Source organism: Nansenia antarctica (assembly GCF_963989245.1).
Source record: "Nansenia antarctica genome assembly, chromosome: 7".
Lineage (NCBI taxonomy): Eukaryota > Metazoa > Chordata > Actinopteri > Argentiniformes > Microstomatidae > Nansenia > Nansenia antarctica.
Genome location: NC_137677.1, coordinates 690,798 through 710,797, shown reverse-complemented (window position 1 = coordinate 710,797; position 20,000 = coordinate 690,798). Strand labels below are relative to the sequence as shown.

The following is a 20,000-nucleotide window of genomic DNA, read 5'->3' as shown; positions in this document are numbered from 1 at the left end:
CCCTCTCCTCTTAACCCTTCCTCTCTCAGCTACCTCTCCTCTCCTCTTAACCCTTCCTCTCTCAGCTACCTCTCCTCTCCTCTTAACCCTTCCTCTGTACAGCCACCTAGCCATAGCAGAGCTGTAACACAGGCTGACAACATTCATGTTCTCTGTATTCCAAAGGAGCCACATTTATTAAGTACTGTATGTAATGCCACTCTATCCCACCTGGAGAGGGGAAACAGCTACGCGAGACTGCTCTTTGTGGACTTCAGCTCTGCCTTCAACACCATCCTTCCAGACAGGCTAGTGACCAAACTACTAGACCTGGGACTATCACACTCTATATGTGCATGGATCAAGGACTTCCTGACCGACCGCCCCCAGAGGGTGCGGGTGGGCCCCCACACCTCCACAGCCCTCAGACTCAGCACTGGGTCCCCCCAGGGCTGCGTGCTAAGCCCCATCCTCTACAACCTCTACACCTACGACTTCACCCCCGTCCACCCCAGCAACTCCATCGTAAAGTTTGCAGACGACACCACCGTGGTGGGCTGCATCTCGGGGGGGGACGAGGCGGCGTACAGGGATGAGGTAGAGCAACTGAGCAAGCTGTGCAAGGTTAACAACCTGCTGCTGAACAAGTCAAAGACCCAGGAAATCATCGTGGACTTCAGGAGGAAAAAGTCCGAGATCCAGCCCCTGCTCATCGACGGAGAGAGCGTGGAGAGAGTCTCAACCCTCTGATTCCTGGGGGTGCACATACAGGATGACCTGTCCTGGAAGAACAACACAACAGCCACCATCAAGAAGGCACAACAGCGGCTCTACATCCTGAGAGTCCTCAGGAAGGAACACACCAAGCAGGAGATAATGGTGGCCTACTACCGCGGCGCAGTGGAGAGCATCCTCACCTACGGCATCTGCAACTGGTTCTCCAGCTGCACAACCGCGGAGAGAAATGCGCTACAGAGAGTCGTGAGAACAGCCCAGAAGATCACCGGCGCCCCCCTCCCCTCTCTGGAAGAGCTGTACAACACACGCTGTCTCAGGAAGGCCTCCAAGATCTCCAGAGACCCAACCCACCCTGGGTACAAACACTTTACCCGGCTGCCCTCGAAAAGGCGGTACAGGACCATGGCCGCAAGGACAAACAGACTGAAGCACAGCTTCTACCCCAGGGCCATCCAGGCCCTGAACACAGCAAAGACCTAGGTTCTGGGCCCTGGACAGTCTGGACGGATTGATGGCAGCTGCTGGACTGAAAAAATCTGGTGTAGTGCTGAGGCACAAATATGTACATTTCTAGCCTGCAAACTGCGACACTTTAAATGAATGTGCAATAACACTATTGTGCAATATGACAACCCTAGTCGTCTATCTGTACAGTATAGTATAGTGGATAGTGTACATAGCCTTTATTTATGTAAACCAGCTCCTTCCCTTAAAAAAAAATCCAAAAAAATCTTTCCTAGCACCAGGGGAGCCACCCCTCCCAAATGTCGTTGTTTGGTACCTGTACTATAGCAATGACAATAAAGACCATTCATTCATTCATTCATTCATTCATAAGAGAAACTGGGACAGACTCACTAGTCCATCAGGTGAACAACACTGCCTTGGTGTATAGAACATCTAGAACACAGGGATCCAAGTAGGAAACAGACTCAAACATAATTGTGGTTTAGTTTATAATCAGTCAAATCAAAAATCAACAAATCATTATTATTTTTTCATAGATGATTCTCAGCAAAAATGTCGGTTTTTCGATAAATGTTAAGTTCACCTCACGAAACTGCAGTTTCATACAAGACTATGTGAGAGAAAGTACCTCCTCCAGTCTGCTGGCTGCAGAGTGCGAAGGTCAGTCTCTCGTCTCGCCCACGACAGCCCTGCTGACAAAGCGGGTCATTAACAATGCAAACCAACTCCTGGAGAACAAAATGCCACCAGGGATCATTATGGCTCATAGAGGTTTACTGACGATCACAACAAGTCCAGTCAGGGCAGCTCTCACATTCCAACACTGCTTGGGTTTGGTAAACAGAATCACATCTCATGTCTTTTTTCAAATGTTGCTTTTATTGTGTCTACAATGTGTACTAATACATAAGAATATAATTTCAAACCAATAGTGAAATATGATCACAATGCTTATGTGGAGATCTAATACATGTGTGACAGGGTCTGGTGAAAACGTCCTCAAGTAGGGCAAGGTTTTTACATATTATGAATGTGCCGACCGTAAGCTTTCAAATGATGTGTCATACATTGAAATCTGAAAATAGTTGAAGAAGATATGGTTATTTGAATGTTGGTCCACCTCAAACAGAGAAGTTCAGAGATATTGAGCGTCAAAGTTTTTACATTCCATTATGTTTTGTGAGATGGAACCTTTGTATTTTATTAATTACTAACTCAAAAATGTCAACATTTTAGAAATAACACCTAATAAATACCTAATGGATCAGATTATGTAAAAAAACTAAATTCTGACAAAAATGGAGATAAAACCTTATAATTCTAACGTCACAATTTATTGAAACAAGAGAGCAAGGATAATGCCACTTGATCCTCATGACCTGATCCTGATTAGCTGAGGTAAATCACATGGTTGGTTGAACGTGATCCGGATCAATCCACAATTGTAAATACTTCTAATAAAATAAACTATATAATTAATGACAAAGTGATTAGCGTTATAACTATAATACCAATAGTCAATATATATTCTGAAGTTAATCCTGAGGATGCAGCAATGCAGGGTTGATCATACTGAAACCCAACCAAGGAAATCTTCACATTGGCAACTTCACATTGACATTGACGTGTTTCTAGAAAACTGAACTGAACACAGGAACACATAACATAACATGAACACATAACAGGAACACTGACTCTAGTAGCTAGCCAGAGCAAATCCTTAAAACAATTTGGCATTTCCAGTCCAGTGAGAAACAGCACTTTCATTGTTTGTTGTTGTTGAATTTTTCCTTCAGATTAATGAAATCCTGTGTACGTGTGTGTGTGTGTGTGTGTGTGTGTGTGTGTGTGTGTGTGCAAGCTTGTGTGCGTGTGTGCGTGTGCGCGTGCGTAAGCGTGTGTGTTCTGTTGAAACTGGACGTGTTTCTCTGTTGATTCCCAGTGTAAGACAGACATAATACTTTTGAGGAGCTGTCAATAGATGGATGAGGAGGGAGAGGAGAGAGGTCTTTCCCAGAGGGCCATATCTCAGAACATCCAGAAGGTTCCGGCAGCCTATACGCCTGGCCGTAGCATCTGATTGACATAGGCCTGCCTCCGCCTCATCTCCTGCTCCAGCTGTTCCCTCAGTGTGAGCACCTACAGCACCAGGACGAGAGAGGAAGAAGCTGTAAGCCAGGGCTTGACCAGGCAGACCTGGGAGACTGACCTAGTAAAGGCACACACTAGACGATTTTAACCCCGATTTAGCTGTCGCCGACCAGTTTTTGCGGTCGGCGACAAAATCCTCCAGTCGTTGCAAACCCGGGGACGCGCCGTCTCCGACGCTCGTTTAATGTGACAGGCTCAGAGACGCAATCGGAGGACCGCCGACCCCGTCGTTAGGGCCGTCGCAGGGCTCCAGATCTTTTCAAACATGTTTCATTTTATCGGCCGACGGAATCTACATTCTGCTAGTCTGAGATGGGCAACGACCCGTGTGGACAGCACAGCCAATGAGAGGTCGGGGAAATGCAGCGCGGAGGAGGCGTGAAAGTAGAAATGGCTATTTATATAATAGTAAATAGCCTATTATATAAATAGCGATATATGTATATATATGTATATATTACATATAGTAATATGGCTATTTTCTAGTAGAAATGAGCTCCATCTTTTTTTGACAGCTGTCAACGTCTCGTCATCATGTGCTGATATCGCGACACTACAGCTTGGTGAATCGTCCTGACCAAGTGAAGAATCTTGTAGTCTGTGAGCCCCCGTCGTTAACACATCCTGTAGTCTGCGCTGTGCTGCGACATCTGCGCGCCGCTGCGACACGGACACCAGCACGGCGGTCGTTTAGTGTGAGAGGCTCAGCGATGTTACAACTTGAAAAGTCGTCTAGTGTGTAGCCGCCCTAAGTTGTGATCTTAGAATGATAAGGTTCTATCTCCGTTTAGAATGATAAGGTTCTATCTCCGTTTAGAATGATAAGGTTCTAACTCCGTTTAGAATGATAAGGTTCTATCTCTGTTTAGAATGATAAGGTTCTATCTCCGTTTAGAATGATAAGGTTCTATCTCCGTTTAGAATGATACGGTTCTATCTCCGTTTAGAATGATAAGGTTCCATCTCCGTTTAGGGCAGTTCAGAGATATTGAGCGTCAAAGTTTTTACATTCCATTATGTTCTGTGAGATGGAACCTTTGTATTTTATGAATTACTAACTCAAAAATGTCAACATTTTTAAAAATAACACCACACAGGCATTAATAAACACCTATTGGATCAGATTATATAAAAAAACTCAATTTTGTCCAAAAATGGAGATCCTAGAACCTTATAATTCTAACGTCACAAAGTTCCATATCGTACCTGCTCCTCTAGACACTTGACCCTCTGGCGGTGGGCTTTCTCCCTGGTCTCCAGTGACTGCTCTGCCTGGAGCTGGACGCCCCGGAGACGCTCTGTCTCCATGTCCATCTCCTGGCGATGGCGGGACGTCACCTCCAGGAGGCGCTGTGAGTGGAAGTGCTCTACCTGGGACATCTGGGCCTGGACACCGAACACAACACACATCACATCACACTCACCTGAAAACCACCTGGGAGTTCTCAACAACAGACAACAGATCAGGGATGACCGATAACATTGGGGGGGCGGCTGTGGCGCAGGAGGTAGAGCTGCCATCTAATGATCGCAAGGTTGGCAGATCGGTGGTTCGAGCCCCGGCTGGCCACATGTCGAGGTGTCCTTGGGCAAGACACTGAACCCCAAATCTACCATTTTACATTGTCTACCGGTCTCCTCATGCTGTCCTGCCTCTCTCTCTCTCACCTGTAGACTCTCTACACCTCCTGTAGACTCTCTGCACCTCCTCTCTCTCTCTCTCTCTTTCTCTCTCACCTGTAGACTCTATGCACCTCTCTCTCTCTCTCTCACCTGTAGACTCTCTGCACCTCGTCTCTCTCTCTCTCTCTCACCTGTAGACTCTGCACCTCCACCTGCTGCTCGCTCAGCTCCTGCTCCAGACCGCCGACCGTCTGCCCCAGCTGCTCCCTCTCTCGGCCCGCTGACGCCGCCTCCTCCTCCCTCCTCCGCCTCTCCAGCTCCACCTGACAGACAGGGGGACAGGGGGACAAGAGAGAGAGAGAAAGAGAGAGAGACAGAGAGAGAGAGAGGGTGACAGAGAGACAGAGGGGGAGAGAGAGAGAGGGGGAGAGAGAGAGAGAGAGAGACAGAGAGAGAGAAAGAGAGAGAGAGAGAGAGAGAGAGAGAGACAGAGAGAGAGAGAGACAGAGAGAGAGAGAGAGAGAGAGAGAGAGAGAGAGACAGAGAGAGAGAGAGACAGAGAGAGAGAGAGAGAGAGAGCGAGAGAGAGAGAGACAGAGAGAAAGAGAGAGAGAGAGAGAGAGAGAGACACTGTGAATGTCTTTACCATACCGTGACCCTCCGGATCTCACGTGCCCTACAGTAATGCATGCAGCAGACGGCTAGCTTGTTTCTCACAGGACATGTACATGTTTCCATCGCTCAAGGACCGTTCTGTCTCCATGTGACGCACAGGAGGAGCCAGGAAGACAGAGCGTTAGAGGGACAGTTCTGTCCATGTGACGCACAAGAGGAGCCAGGAAGGACAGTTCTGTCCATGTGACGCACAGGAGGAGCCAGGAAGACAGAGGAGCGTTAGAAGGACAGTTCTGTCCATGTGACGCACAGGAGGAGCCAGGAAGACAGAGCGTTAGAGGGACAGTTCTGTCCATGTGACGCACAGGAGGAGCCAGGAGGACAGAGCGTTAGAAGGACAGTTCTGTCCATGTGACGCACAAGAGGAGCCAGGAAGACGGAGCGTTAGAGGGATGTGAAGCATTATATACGGGGTCATATCTGGACCTAACGGTCTGGAGGAAATCGATGGATAGATTGATAAATCGTGAGTTTAGAACGATAAGGTTCTATCTCCGTTTAGAATGATAAGGTTCTATCTCCGTTTAGGGTTAGGGTTCAGAGATATTGAGCGTAAACGTTTTTACATTCCGTTATGTTTTGTGAGATGGAACCTTTGTATTTGATTAATTACTAACTAAAAAATTTTCAACATTTTAAAAAATAACACCACACAGGCATTAATAAACACCTAATGGATCAGATTGTGTAAAAAACTACATTTTGACCAAAAATGAAGATAGAACCGTAGAATTCTAACTTCACGAAATAGAGAGGCAAGACTTGTATACATATAAACTCTCTATAACCAGGGGAGGATGAACAGAAACACCCACCCCTCGGGTAAGAAGAACACACAGAGAAGGAGAACGACTCACTTTCTCCAGGGTCTTCCTGAGCGAGGCTTTGTCTTTGCCCAGACGTGTCATCACCCTCTCCAGCTCGGCCCGCTGGCCCTCCGTCTTCTGCTGGGAGCTCTGGAGGCTCGCCACCCGGTCCCGGAGGTCTGCTACCTCCCTCTGCAGCAGCTGGGAGGCTTCCTGGGCCTGCAGCTCAACCTCCTGCCGACGCTTCAAGTCCTGGAATAGAACAGACAGAGCGGGTTAGGGTTGGTACTTATGAACATCCATTATGAAACATACACTGTCGCACATGAGAGTAAATGGTAAATGGTAAATGGACTGCACTTAAATAGCGCCTTTTTTTGCTGCTCCAAAGCTGCTCCAAAGCGCTTTACAACGGCCTCTCATTCACCCATTCACACACACATTCACACACCAATGGCGGCCAAGCTACCATGCAAGGCGCCGGCCCCGCTCACTGGGAGCAATTTTGGGGTTCAGTGTCTTGCCCAAGGACACTTCGACATGTGGCCAGCCGGGGCTCGAACTGCTGATCTGCCAACCTTGTGATCATTAGACGGCGACTCTACCTCCTGAGACACAGCCGCCCCAAGAGTGAGGGCCCTGACTTCAGAACCTACTGCAGCTGTGGAAAAGTACTTTTCACCCTCATCCCTGAGACCTCTCCATCACCCACAGGCATTTCCTTGTTACCTGTCCTAGTCCTGCTCACCTCTCTCAGGGCTCTGGTCTTGTTACCTGACTCACCTCTCTCAGGGCTCTGGTCTGCTTCTCCAGCTCGGAGGCCATCAGCTCTGCGTCCTCATGGTTCCTCTGTAGGTTCTGGTTCCGCTCCGTCAGACTGTGGTTGAGCCTGTTACTCTCAGACAGGCCGTCACGGGTCTTATCCAGACACTCCTGCAGGAATACAGGACAGATAATGAGCGAAGGGACTTTCATTTTAATATAAATGTACACCAGTGATATCCCCTTCTTCACCCCTATCCCTCCCTCTAAACTCCCATCTCTTCCTTCCCAGCCACTTCTCTCTCTCTCTCTCCGTCTCTCTCTCTCTGTCTCTCTCTCTCTCTCTCTGTCTCTCTGTCTCTCTCTCTCTCTCTCTCTCCGTCTCTCTCTCTCTCTCTCTGTCTCTCTGTCTCTCTGTCTCTCTCTCTGTCTCTCTCTCTGTCTCTCTCTCTCTCCCTCTCCCTCCATCTCTCTCTCTCTCTCCCTCTGTCTCTTCTTAGATTTTGTTCAGAAAATGTGGGCGAGAGAGTCTTGATTTTTTTCCATACTTTTTATTGGCATGGGCTGACAGGTCTTGAGCAAAATAAAAGAGATTTATACCGAGCATGCAGTGTTTTTGTTTTCACAGCATCTTTAAAGCACAGCCCCAAACTAAACCCTAAAAGCTCTCCTGAGGAGCTCTCGGAGAATTAATGAGCTTGCCCGAGCATTTTATTGCGCAGTCATTGAGGTCCTTCAGGGAGACTGTGGCAGCGAAGGTAAATAGAAAAAAATACAAAACTGAAAAGTTGACATAGCTGCACCGTAAATCAGACTTCATCTTATTTTGGTAAGTTTCAATAAAACCTTCTCCCTTAGATTGGGTCGGAAAACCTGTATACAGTATACAGTAGTCAATTATTTGACTTTTTTCAGTTTTTCCTGACTCATAACAAATATTCCCTTTAAACTCAATGGAGCACATTTCCATGCACAATATTAGATAATAATAATAATAATAACTTTATTTGTATAGCGCTTTTCCTGCAAGCGTTGCAGCTCAAAGTGCTGAATCATTATATAATCATAATTTCATTATTTAGTCATATAAAGGCAATATTAAAAAGATGGGTTTTTAGTCTTGACTTGAACATATTATGTGCTGAGGTTGCATCCCTAATGTAAACTGGCAGTGCATTCCACAATCTGGAGCATCAAATGAGAATGCAGCCTCACCAAATCTCTTCTTTTGTACATGTGGTACACAGAGAAAACCAGCGTCAGAAGACCTGAGAGCTCTATTGGGCTGATATGCTAGCAGAAGACCTGAGAGCTCTATTGGGCTGATATGCTAGCAGAAGACCTGAGAGCTCTATTGGGCTGATATGCTAGCAGAAGACCTGAGAGCTCTATTGGGCTGGTATGCTAGCAGAAGACCTGAGAGCTCTATTGGGCTGATATGCTAGCAGAAGACCTGAGAGCTCTATTGGGCTGATATGCTAGCAGAAGACCTGAGAGCTCTATTGGGCTGATATGCTAGCAGAAGACCTGAGAGCTCTAATGGGCTGATATGCTAGCAGAAGACCTGAGAGCTCTATTGGGCTGATATGCTAGCAGAAGACCTGAGAGCTCTAATGGGCTGATATGCTAGCAGAAGACCTGAGAGCTCTATTGGGCTGATATGCTAGCAGAAGACCTGAGAGCTCTAATGGGCTGATATGCTAGCAGAAGACCTGAGAGCTCTATTGCGCTGATATGCTAGCAGAAGACCTGAGAGCTCTATTGCGCTGATATGCTAGCAGAAGACCTGAGAGCTCTATTGGGCTGATATGCTAGCAGAAGACCTGAGAGCTCTATTGGGCTGATATGCTAGCAGAAGGTCTTTTTGATCCAGATCCAGAGCTTATGTATCTATGCCTTTATAACTACTCTAGGGGTGGGTGGAGTGCTGACATACACACAGGACTCTACCTGCATTATCCTGCGGTCCTGTTCACTGACAGTCAGAGCTCTCTGCAGCTGAGCAGCCTGTTCCTGCACGGCCCCTGCGCTGGCGCTGCTGTCGCTCAGCGAGGCCGACACGCTGTGTACCTGCTCCCTCAGCTGGCTCTCCTGGACCTCCGCCCGGGCCAGCGCCGCCGCCAGCCTCTCCTCCCTCACCCTCCCCCCGGCCGCCCGGCCCTCGCTCTCCCCCAGCTCCCCCCTCAGCTCGGCCAGACGCTCCCCCAGGGTCGCCACCTCCGCCTCCAGCTCGGCGGTCCTCAGCGTGGCCCGCTGCAGCTCCCCCTCCAGGGTGCGCTGGGAGATCTCCAGCCGGGCCGCGCGGACCTCCGCCGCCTCCAGGGACTCCTTCAGCTTCCGCCGCTCGGCCTCCGTGCGAGCCTCCGAGGCCCGGGAGCGCTCCAGCTTCTCCTGGGGGACCAGAGGTGACAAGTCGTGACGTTAGAATGATAAGGTTCTATCTCCGTTCAGAATGATAAGGTTCTATCTCCGTTTAGAATGATAAGGTTCTATCTCCGTTTAGAATGATAAGGTTCTATCTCCGTTTAGGGCAGTTCAGAGATATTGAGCGTCAACGTTTTTACATTCCATTATGTTTTGTGAGATGGAACCTTTGTATTCTATTAATTACTAACTCAAAAATGTCAACATTTTAAAAACAACACCACACAGGCATTAATAAACACCTAATGGATCGGATTATGTAAAAAACTAAATTTAGACAAATTTAGATAGAACCTTATAATTCTAACGTCACAAGGTGACAAATCATGACAGTGTTCACACATCACACATCTTCAGTTACATATTTAGCTTTGGGAGTCGGATGGTAAATAATAATAATAATAATAATAATAACTTCGATTTATATAGAGCCTTTCAAAAAGCCCAAGGACGCTTTACAATTCAAGGGAAATGATCAGACAGACAAAAACAGCAAACAAACAAAGCAAAACTGAAACATTGACTAGGGGCCAAAGGCCTTGGAGAACAGATGTGTTTTGAGGGCTGATTTGAAGGAGTCCAGGGTGGGGGCGTTGTGGATCACTATGGGGAGGGAGTTCCAGAGGGTAGGTGCGGCCACGCTGAAGGCTCTGTCCCCAAAGGTCTGTAGGTTGGTGCGGGGGGTGGACAGCAGGCCCATGTCTGCATTTCATATCAGCCCTTCTACTCACTTGTAAGGTCCGTGTGTCGGCCTCAGCAGCCTGCAGGCCGGCCCTCAGCTTGGCCAACTCCTCCCCCAGGCTCTTCCTCTCCCTGTCGCCGCGACGCGTCACCTCCTCCTGCAGGGACAGGGAGGTCTGGGCCCCGTACAGACGCTCGGACACCTCTCTCTTCCCTGGAGGACACAACCAGATCTGTAGATCTCAGTACCGCACTGTGCTGTCATGTTATGCATGTTTCTCCCAGGTCAGAACGCTCTCTCTCTGTGTCTCTGTCTCTCTGTCTCTGTCTCTGTCTCTGTGTCTCTCTCTTTCTCTCTCTGTCTCTCTCTCTCTCTCTCTGTGTGTCTATCTCTCTCTCTCTCTCTCTGTGTGTGTGTGTCTCTCTCTCTCTCTCTCTCTCTCTGTGTGTGTCTCTCACTCTCTGTGTGTCTATCGCTCTCTCTCTCTCTCTCTCTCTGTGTGTCTCTCACTCTCTGTGTGTCTATCTCTCTCTCTCTCTGTGTGTGTGTCTCTCTCTCTCTCTCTCTGTCTCTGTGTGTGTCTCTGTCTCTCTGTCTCTCTGTCTCTCTGTCTCTCTGTCTCTCTCTCTCTCTCTCTCTCTCTCTCTCTCTCTCTCTCTCTCTCTCTCTCTCTCTCTCTCTCTCTCTCTCACCCTCCTCCAGGTCCTTCAGGTTCCTCTGCAGCTGCTGCAGGCGACCTCCTGATTGGTCCTGGCTGGTCTGAAGCTCCGTCACCTGACGGCTCAGACCCACAGCCTGGGCCCTGGCTTCCTCCTGCAGATTAGATGCAAGACTCCTCATTATCAGTCGATAGATAGATAGATAGATAGATAGATAGATAGATAGATAGATAGATAGAGAGAGAGAGAGATAGAGAGCTAGAGAGAAACAGAGAGGTAGAGAGATAGAGAGATAGGTAGGTAGATAGGTAGATAGATAGATAGATAGAGAGATAGAGAGACAGAGAGACAGAGAGACAGAGACACAGAGAAACAGAGAGGTAGAGAGGTAGAGAGGTAGAGAGATAGATAGGTAGGTAGGTAGAGAGGTAGAGATAGATAGATAGATAGATAGATAGATAGGTAGATAGGTAGATAGGTAGATAGGTAGATAGGTAGATAGGTAGATAGATAGGTAGGTAGATAGGTAGGTAGATACCGTAGGTAGGTAGGTAGGTAGGTAGATAGGTAGGTAGATAGATAGATAGATAGGTAGGTAGATAGGTAGGTAGATAGGTAGATAGGTAGGTAGGTAGATACCGTAGGTAGGTAGGTAGATAGGTAGATAGATAGATAGATAGATAGAGAGATAGAGAGATAGAGAGATAGATAAGTAGATAGATAGATAGATAGATAGATAGATAGATAGATAGATAGATAGATAGATAGATAGGTAGGTAGGTAGGTAGGTAGGTAGCAGTGGAGGCTCCTCCATAGAGGTGGAGGAGGCCTGGCCTCCCCAATAATTTGAGAGAAGAGAGATAGATTTAAAAAAGCAATAATTATATTTTTTATCAGACACACAACATACAATTCAGAACAATACTTCATCCATTTCTAATATTTATCCTGCAGAATAGCACTCATACACGCGTGTGGCGGAAAAAGGTACTACACGGAGGCCAGGCCTCCTGTCGTAAAGTGGTTTCTCATAGAAGTCAATGTAATGCAATTTTTTTCATGGCAATATGTGATTGGCCAAATCACTGAAAATGGGTGGGAACAGGAGGCCTGGCCTCTGTGTAGTACCTTTTTCCGCCACACGCGTATGAGTGCTGTTCTGCAGGATAAATATTAGAAATGGATGAAGTATTGTTCTGAATTGTATGTTGTGTGTCTGATTGACATAGTGTTTCAGTGCTTTTGACATGTCATTGATTGTATGCAGTATGTTGTGGTGAATGTTGTGAGCCTGAGCAGAAGGGACAATAGCTGCTGCAGGCGGACCAGAGATTCATGCCAATTGTTTTGTTTATTTGATGACCCATTGTGCAGGCAATAAAAGCTGCTTCATCCACCATCCTGAGAGTGTCCCAATCCCTTCAGTACCGACAAACACAAATTAATAATTTTTAACAAAGACAGATAAGAAGAACAGGGAACATTCCATCGCGAGTGAAGCGAGCAAGCGGAAAAAATGTTCGCCTCCTCAATTCTGGAAGTCACCAGCCTCCACTGGTAGGTAGATAGATAGATAGATAGATAGATAGGTAAGTAGATAGAGAAAGAGAGAGAGAGGTAGGTAGGTAGGTAGATAGATACCCTGTCTCTCTGTGTGTCCCGGAGCTCCTGGTGAAAGTCACGGAGAGCCGCCTGCACTGTCTCCACATCCAGCTCTCCATCATCACCACCTCCACCACCTCCTCCACCTCCACCACCACCACTGGAGGGTGACGACAAGACTCCTGGCGATCTGCTGGCAACATGGCCGTCTGCCCCGCCCTCGCCTCCTGCACGTAGAGACACAAGAATGATAAGGTTCTATCTCCGTTTAGGGCAGTTCAGAGATATTGAGCGTCAACGTTTTTACATTCCGTTATGTTTTGTGAGATGGAACCTTTGTGTTTTATGAATTACTAACTCAAGAATTTCAACATTTAAAAAATAACACCACACAGGCATTAATAAACACCTAATGGATCAGATTATGTAAAAAACTAAATGTTTTGAGTTGAGATAGAACCTTATAATTCTAACGTCACGAACTGCGGTGTGGCTGAGTGTCTACAGTAGAACAACAGCAGTGTAATACTATTATGTAACACTGTAAAGGGCAGGAACAACAAACCTTTGCCTGGTGAGAGAGAGAGTCTCCAGGGGGAGGGGCTCCGCCCGCGGGCCCCAGGGGTGCAGCAGGAGCGTCCCGCGGTGCGTCCGACCCCCAGGGTGCGGCGCAGGGCTGACAGCAGGCCGGCCAGCCTTCGCTCCACGTCCCGGCGCTGGGCGTCCCCCTGGCCCAGCTGGTCCTCCAGGCCCTGGGCGCGCCCCTCCGCCAGGCTGACCCGCAGAGCGAGCTCCCTCGCCTGGCCCCTGGCCTCCTCCAGGGCCGCCTCCCCGCGGGCCGCCTCCTCTCTGAGCCTCTGCTCGTTCTGCTGGAGGCCAGCCTCTCTCTCCTGTAGAACCTCCCTCCCGTGCCGCTCGGCGTCCTCCAGATCCAACACCCGGCGCTGGAAGCCCGCGGCCTAGAGGGGGAAGAAAGAGAAGAGGGGGGATAGAGAGAGAAGAGGGGGAATAGATAGAGAAGAGGGGGGAAAGAGAGAGAGAAGAGGGGGAAGAGAGAGAGAAGAGGGGGAAGAGAGAGAGAAGAGGGGAGAGAGAGAGAGAAGAGGGGGAAGATAGATAGAGAAGAGGGGGAAGAGAGAGAGAAGAGGGGGGAGAGAGAGAGAAGAGGGGGAATAGATAGAGAAGAGGGGGAATAGATAGAGAATCGGTGAGCGGGCGGGTGAGCGGGTGGGCGGGCGTTTTCTTTCCGTGCACCAACTCTTTGGAACCTTCTCCCATTGGACATCAGACAGGCTCAGTGCTCAGTGGAAGTGTTCAAAACCAAGTTGAAGACCCACCTGTTTCCTGTTGTCTATGTCATAGCTTGTGTATTTGTATTGTGTAATTATGTGTGTTTTAACTGGAATAGTTGTTTTAATTGTTTTAAATTGTTGCTTACCTACTGTAAAGCACTTTGACGTAAAGCGCTATACTAATAAAGTTATTATTATTATTATTATTCTATTATTATTCTATTATTATTCTATTATGATTATTATATTATTATGATTATTATTATATTATTATTAATAGTATTATATTATAATTATTATTATATTATTATTGTTATTATATTATTAATATTATTATAATATTATCATTATTATTATTATAATTATTATAATTATCATTATCATTATTATTATTACTATTATTATTATTATTATTATCATTATCATTATTACTATTATTATTATTATTATTATCATTATTATTATTATTATAATAATAATGGGAAAAGTGCAAAGCCCTGTGGCTGATAACAGTCCAGTTGTACGTTGTAAAGCGACACATACGTACATACAGTGTGCTGCGGCTGCCTCACTGTGAACATGGCAGGTATTCTGCAGGTATTCTGCAGGTATGTGTGAATGGAGCTCATATTTGCTCTGGCTTGTTGTTAGCAGACTAACCCCCGGGGGGATCTACCTGGTTCAGGGCGGCCTCCCTGCCCGCCTCCGTCTCCAGGACTCTCTGCTTCAGACCGAATGCCTCCTGTCGCGCCTCCTCCTCCCTCTGCTCCTCCTGACACACCTGCGCCTGCAGCACCTGCAGCTCCTGACTGCGCTGGGAGTTCTCCCCCTCCAGGGTCTTTACCTGCGCAGGTAAACGCTGGGTTAAATGAGCACCACTCCATACAGTACTGTTTCTTTTTTACCTAAATCATAACATCACAAAAAATAGCATTGATTATACAACAGTTAGTTCCGACCAAGTAATTTGATTGGACAAGAGGCATTCCATGAGTGCTGATATACAGTATAACACCACTGGGACTTTTGACTATCGGCTTGATTGTCTTCTAATCGGCCTGCGGCCTCGTACCTACGACCCAATCACAGCCGTGCTGATATTCAGTATAACAGCACGACATCGAGTGTGATATTGCTTGAATATACATTTGTAATGTTGATGTTATTTGCAATGTTGGGAGGGGTCATATTGACCCAGATAAATCATAGAGGGGTCATATTGACCCAGGTAAACACCCACTTGTCTGCGCAACTCCTGCAGCTCTCTGCGCGCCTGCAGACGGGACTTCTCCAGCTCGCGCATGGCTCTCCTCAGCTGCACCGCCTCCTCCTGCATGGAGCTCTTACACTCCTCCAACACCCCCAGCCTCTGCACCCGCTCCTCCAGACCTCGCCTCAGACTGGAGGAAACACCAGGAGAGAGAGAGAGAGAGAGGATGGTGGAAAGAGGGGCGAGTTGAGGGTAAAAGGTGGAGGGAGTTCGGACATGAAAGGGTGGATGAGAGAGGAGAAGGAAGGGGTGAGGATGAGAGAGAGGGAGGGAGGGAGGATGGTGGAAAGAGGGTGAGTTGTGGGTAAGGGGAGAGAGTGTCACCATCATAATCACCTCAGAAGATAAACAGAACTATGGTAAATGGTAAATGGACTGCACTTATATAGCGCCTTTTTTGCTGCTCCAAAGCGCTTTACAACGGCCTCTCATTCACCCATTCACACACACATTCACACACTAATGGCGGCAAGCTGCCATGCAAGGCGCCGGCCGGCCCGCTCATTGGGAGCAATTTTGGGGTTCAGTGTCTTGCCCAAGGACACTTTGACAAGTGGCCAGCCGGGGCTCGAACCGCCGATCTGCCAACTTTGCGATCATTAGACAGCGGCTCTACCTCCTGAGACACAGCTTCTACCTCCTGAGACACAGCCTCTACCTCCTGAGACACAGCCTCTACCTCCTGAGACACAGCCTCTACCTCCTGAGCCACAGCCTCTACCTCCTGAGACACAGCCTCTACCTCCTGAGACACAGCCTCTACCTCCTGAGACACAGCCTCTACCTACTGAGACACGGCCTCTACCTCCTGAGACACAGCCTCTACCTCCTGAGACACAGCCTCTACCTCCTGAGACACAGCCTCTACCTCCTGAGACACAGCCGCCCGTTATATATGAACACCAGTCATCCTCCTGTACCTGCTGTTGTCGCTCTCTGCTCTCTTGACGGAGGTCCGCAGCTCCTGATTGGAGGACTGGATGGCGTCTTTGTCCCGGGTCTCGTCCCCCAGCAGCCTCCTGAGCTCCAGGACGTCTTTGCGCTGGTCGTCCTTCTCCTGGACGCAGTCCTGCAGCTCCCTGTGGGCCTGGATGAGCTCCCTGCGGCCCGCGTCACGCCCGTCCTCCGCCTCCTGCAGGTCCCGGCGCAGAACCTCCGCCTTTAACAAACCAGAGGGACGAGAACATGAGAAGGGAGACAGAGAAGACTTAACGTGAGCTTAGAATTCTAAGGTTCTATCTCCGTTTAGAATGATAAGGTTCTATCTCTGTTTAGAATGATAAGGTTCTATCTCCGTTTAGAATGATAAGGTTCTATCTCCGTTTAGAATGATAAGGTTCTATCTCCGTTTGGAATGATAAGGTTCTATCTCCGTTTAGAATGATAAGGTTCTATCTCCGTTTAGAATGATAAGGTTCTATCTCCGTTTAGAATGATAAGGTTCTATCTCTGTTTAGAATGATAAGGTTCTATCTTAGAATGATAAGGTTCTATCTCCGTTTAGGGTAGTTCAAAGATATTGAGTGTCAAAGTTTTTACATTCCATTATGTTTTGTGAGATGCAACCTTTGTATTTTATTAATTACTAACTAAAAAATGTCAACATTTTAAAAATAACACCACACAGGCATTAATAAACACCTAATGGATCAGATTATGTAAAAAACTAAATTTTTACAAAAATGGAGATAGAACCTTATAATTCTAACGTCACAAATGAACAGTACCATAGAATGCAAATCATTGGGTCTACGGTTAAGGCAAACACTACATCCAGGACGTGGTGGATAGTGCTATGGTCCTTTCATCTCAGTTTGGTGTTTTGGACCCTAACCCTTCTGAAGTGAAGGTGAGCTACACTCAGGACAGACCCTTGTGGCTTCAGAGGTCAACTTATAGACCAATTGCTTTATATGCACAGATATGAAACATATACACAAGTTCTCTCTTTCTCTTCTATAGCGTTATATTGAGCACAGCGGTTCAGCCAGAGAGCCAGGGGGGACAGAGAGATGGGGGGGACAGAGAGCTGGGGAGGACAGAGAGGGAGGGAGGACAGAGAGGGAGGGAGGGGGGGACAGATAGGTGGGGAGGACAGAGAGGGAGGGAGGACAGAGAGGGAGGGAGGACAGAGAGGGAGGGAGGACAGAGAGGGAGGGGGGGACAGAGAGGGGGGGGGGGACAGAGAGGGAGGGGGAGGACAGAGAGGGAGGGGAGGACAGAGAGGGAGGGAGGACAGAGAGGGAGGGAGGACAGAGAGGGAGGGGGGGACAGAGAGGGAGGGAGGACAGAGAGGGAGGGGAGGACAGAGAGGGAGGGAGGACAGAGAGGGAGGGAGGACAGAGAGGGAGGGGAGGACAGAGAGGGAGGGAGGACAGAGAGGGAGGGGAGGACAGAGAGGGAGGGAGGACAGAGAGGGAGGGGAGGACAGAGAGGGGGGGGGGGACAGAGAGGGAGGGGAGGACAGAGAGGGAGGGAGGACAGAGAGGGAGGGAGGACAGAGAGGGAGGGGGGGACAGGGAGGGAGGGGAGGACAGAGAGGGAGGGAGGACAGAGAGGGAGGGAGGACAGAGAGGGAGGGGGGGACAGAGAGGGAGGGAGGACAGAGAGGGAGGGGGAGGACAGAGAGGGAGGGAGGACAGAGAGGGAGGGGGGGACAGAGAGGTGGGGGGGACAGAGAGGGAGGGGAGGACAGAGAGGGAGGGAGGACAGAGAGGGAGGGAGGACAGAGAGGGAGGGGAGGACAGAGAGGGAGGGGAGGACAGAGAGGGAGGGAGGACAGAGAGGGAGGGAGGACAGAGAGGGAGGGGGGGACAGGGAGGGAGGGGAGGACAGAGAGGGAGGGAGGACAGAGAGGGAGGGAGGACAGAGAGGGAGGGGGGGACAGAGAGGGAGGGAGGACAGAGAGGGAGGGGGAGGACAGAGAGGGAGGGAGGACAGAGAGGGAGGGGGGGACAGAGAGGTGGGGGGGACAGAGAGGGAGGGGAGGACAGAGAGGGAGGGAGGACAGAGAGGGAGGGAGGACAGAGAGGGAGGGGAGGACAGAGAGGGAGGGAGGACAGAGAGGGAGGGAGGACAGAGAGGGAGGGGGGGACAGAGAGGGAGGGGGAGGACAGAGAGGGAGAGGGGGACAGAGAGGGAGGGAGGACAGAGAGGGAGGGGGGACAGAGAGGGAGGGGAGGACAGAGAGGGAGGGGAGGACAGAGAGGGAGGGAGGACAGAGAGGGAGGGAGGACAGAGAGGGAGGGGGGACAGAGAGGGAGGGGAGGACAGAGAGGGAGGGAGGACAGAGAGGGAGGGGAGGACAGAGAGGGAGGGAGGACAGAGAGGGAGGGGGAGGACAGAGAGGGAGGGGGGGACAGGGAGGTGGGGGGGACAGAGAGGGAGGGGAGGACAGAGAGGGAGGGAGGACAGAGAGGGAGGGAGGACAGAGAGGGAGGGGAGGACAGAGAGGGAGGGGGGGACAGGGAGGGAGGGGGGGACAGAGAGGTGGGGGGGACAGAGAGGGAGGGAGGACAGAGAGGGAGGGGGGGACAGAGAGGGAGGGGAGGACAGGGAGGTGGGGGGGACAGAGAGGGAGGGAGGGAGGACAGAGAGGGAGGGGGAGGACAGAGAGGGAGGGAGGGAGGGAGGGAAGGAAGAAGGGAGGGAGGGAGGGAGGGAGGGGGGGACAGAGAGGGAGGGGGAGGACAGAGAGGGAGGGGGGACAGGGAGGTGGGGGGGACAGAGAGGGAGGGAGAGAGGGTGGGGGGGACAGAGAGGGAGGGAGGGAAGGAAGGAAGAAGGGAGGGAGGGAGGGAGGGAGGACAGAGAGGGAGGGAGGACAGAGAGGGAGGGAGGACAGAGAGGGAGGGAGGACAGAGAGGGAGGGAGGACAGAGAGGGAGGGAGGACAGAGAGGTGGGGGGGACAGAGAGGGAGGGGGGACAGAGAGGGAGGGAGGACAGAGAGGGAGGGAGGACAGAGAGGGAGGGAGGGAGGACAGAGAGGGAGGGAGGGAGGACAGAGAGGGAGGGGGGACAGAGAGGGAGGGAGGGAGGACAGAGAGGGAGGGAGGGAGGACAGAGAGGGAGGGAGGACAGAGAGAGAGGGAGGGAGGGAGGGAGGACAGAGAGGGAGGGAGGACAGAGAGGGAGGGAGGACAGAGAGGGAGGGAGGACAGAGAGGGAGGGAGGACAGAGAGGGAGGGAGGACAGAGAGGTGGGGGGGGACAGAGAGGGAGGGGGGACAGAGAGGGAGGGAGGACAGAGAGGGAGGGAGGACAGAGAGGGAGGGAGGGAGGACAGAGAGGGAGGGAGGGGGGACAGAGAGGGAGGGGGGACAGAGAGGGAGGGAGGGAGGACAGAGAGGGAGGGAGGGAGGACAGAGAGGGAGGGAGGACAGAGAGAGAGGGAGGGAGGGAGGGAGGACAGAGAGGGAGGGAGGACAGAGAGGGAGGAGGACAGAGAGGGGGGGACAGAGCATGGATGGTTGTTGGGCTGCAGCTCGTAGATGGTGGTGTGAAGAACCCTGTGGAACCCTGAACAACATCAGCTCCAAGGGCTGGGGGGGGGGGGGGGGGGGAGGGAAAGAGAGAGAGAGAGAGAGGGGGAGAGAGAGAGGGAGAGGGAGAGAGAGGGGGTGAGGGGGAGGGAAAGAGAGAGAGAGAGAGAGGGGGAGAGAGAGAGGGAGAGGGAGAGAGAGGGGGTGAGGGGGAGGGAAAGAGAGAGAGAGAGAGAGAGAGGGAGAGAGAGGGAGGGAGAGAGAGAGAGGGGGAGAGAGAGAGAGGAGAGGGGGAGAGGGAGAGGGAGGGGCAGTATGTTCAGAGGCCACACAAGATGTTTTCTTCTCATAAATTCTAATGTGATAAAAAAATAATCCACTGTCGTTC

At 50.1% G+C, this 20,000-nt stretch overlaps 1 protein-coding gene across 1 annotated transcript in view; it reads right to left on the bottom strand.

Moving 5' to 3' along the window:
• Window positions 1-3,240: 3,240 nt before the first annotated feature.
• Window positions 3,241-20,000, bottom strand: part of crocc2 (ciliary rootlet coiled-coil, rootletin family member 2) — a gene marked incomplete at both ends in the record, with an annotated part of 61,831 nt that continues 45,071 nt past the window's right edge. The window contains 13 exons of the mRNA XM_080535959.1: window positions 3,241-3,324; window positions 4,543-4,722; window positions 5,151-5,282; window positions 6,492-6,692; window positions 7,224-7,373; window positions 9,153-9,593; window positions 10,358-10,521; window positions 11,001-11,121; window positions 12,609-12,796; window positions 13,135-13,528; window positions 14,538-14,705; window positions 15,102-15,261; window positions 16,052-16,290. Of these exons, the coding sequence (XP_080392085.1) occupies window positions 3,241-3,324; window positions 4,543-4,722; window positions 5,151-5,282; window positions 6,492-6,692; window positions 7,224-7,373; window positions 9,153-9,593; window positions 10,358-10,521; window positions 11,001-11,121; window positions 12,609-12,796; window positions 13,135-13,528; window positions 14,538-14,705; window positions 15,102-15,261; window positions 16,052-16,290 (2,622 nt within the window). The remainder of the gene's footprint in view (window positions 3,325-4,542; window positions 4,723-5,150; window positions 5,283-6,491; window positions 6,693-7,223; window positions 7,374-9,152; window positions 9,594-10,357; window positions 10,522-11,000; window positions 11,122-12,608; window positions 12,797-13,134; window positions 13,529-14,537; window positions 14,706-15,101; window positions 15,262-16,051; window positions 16,291-20,000) is intronic.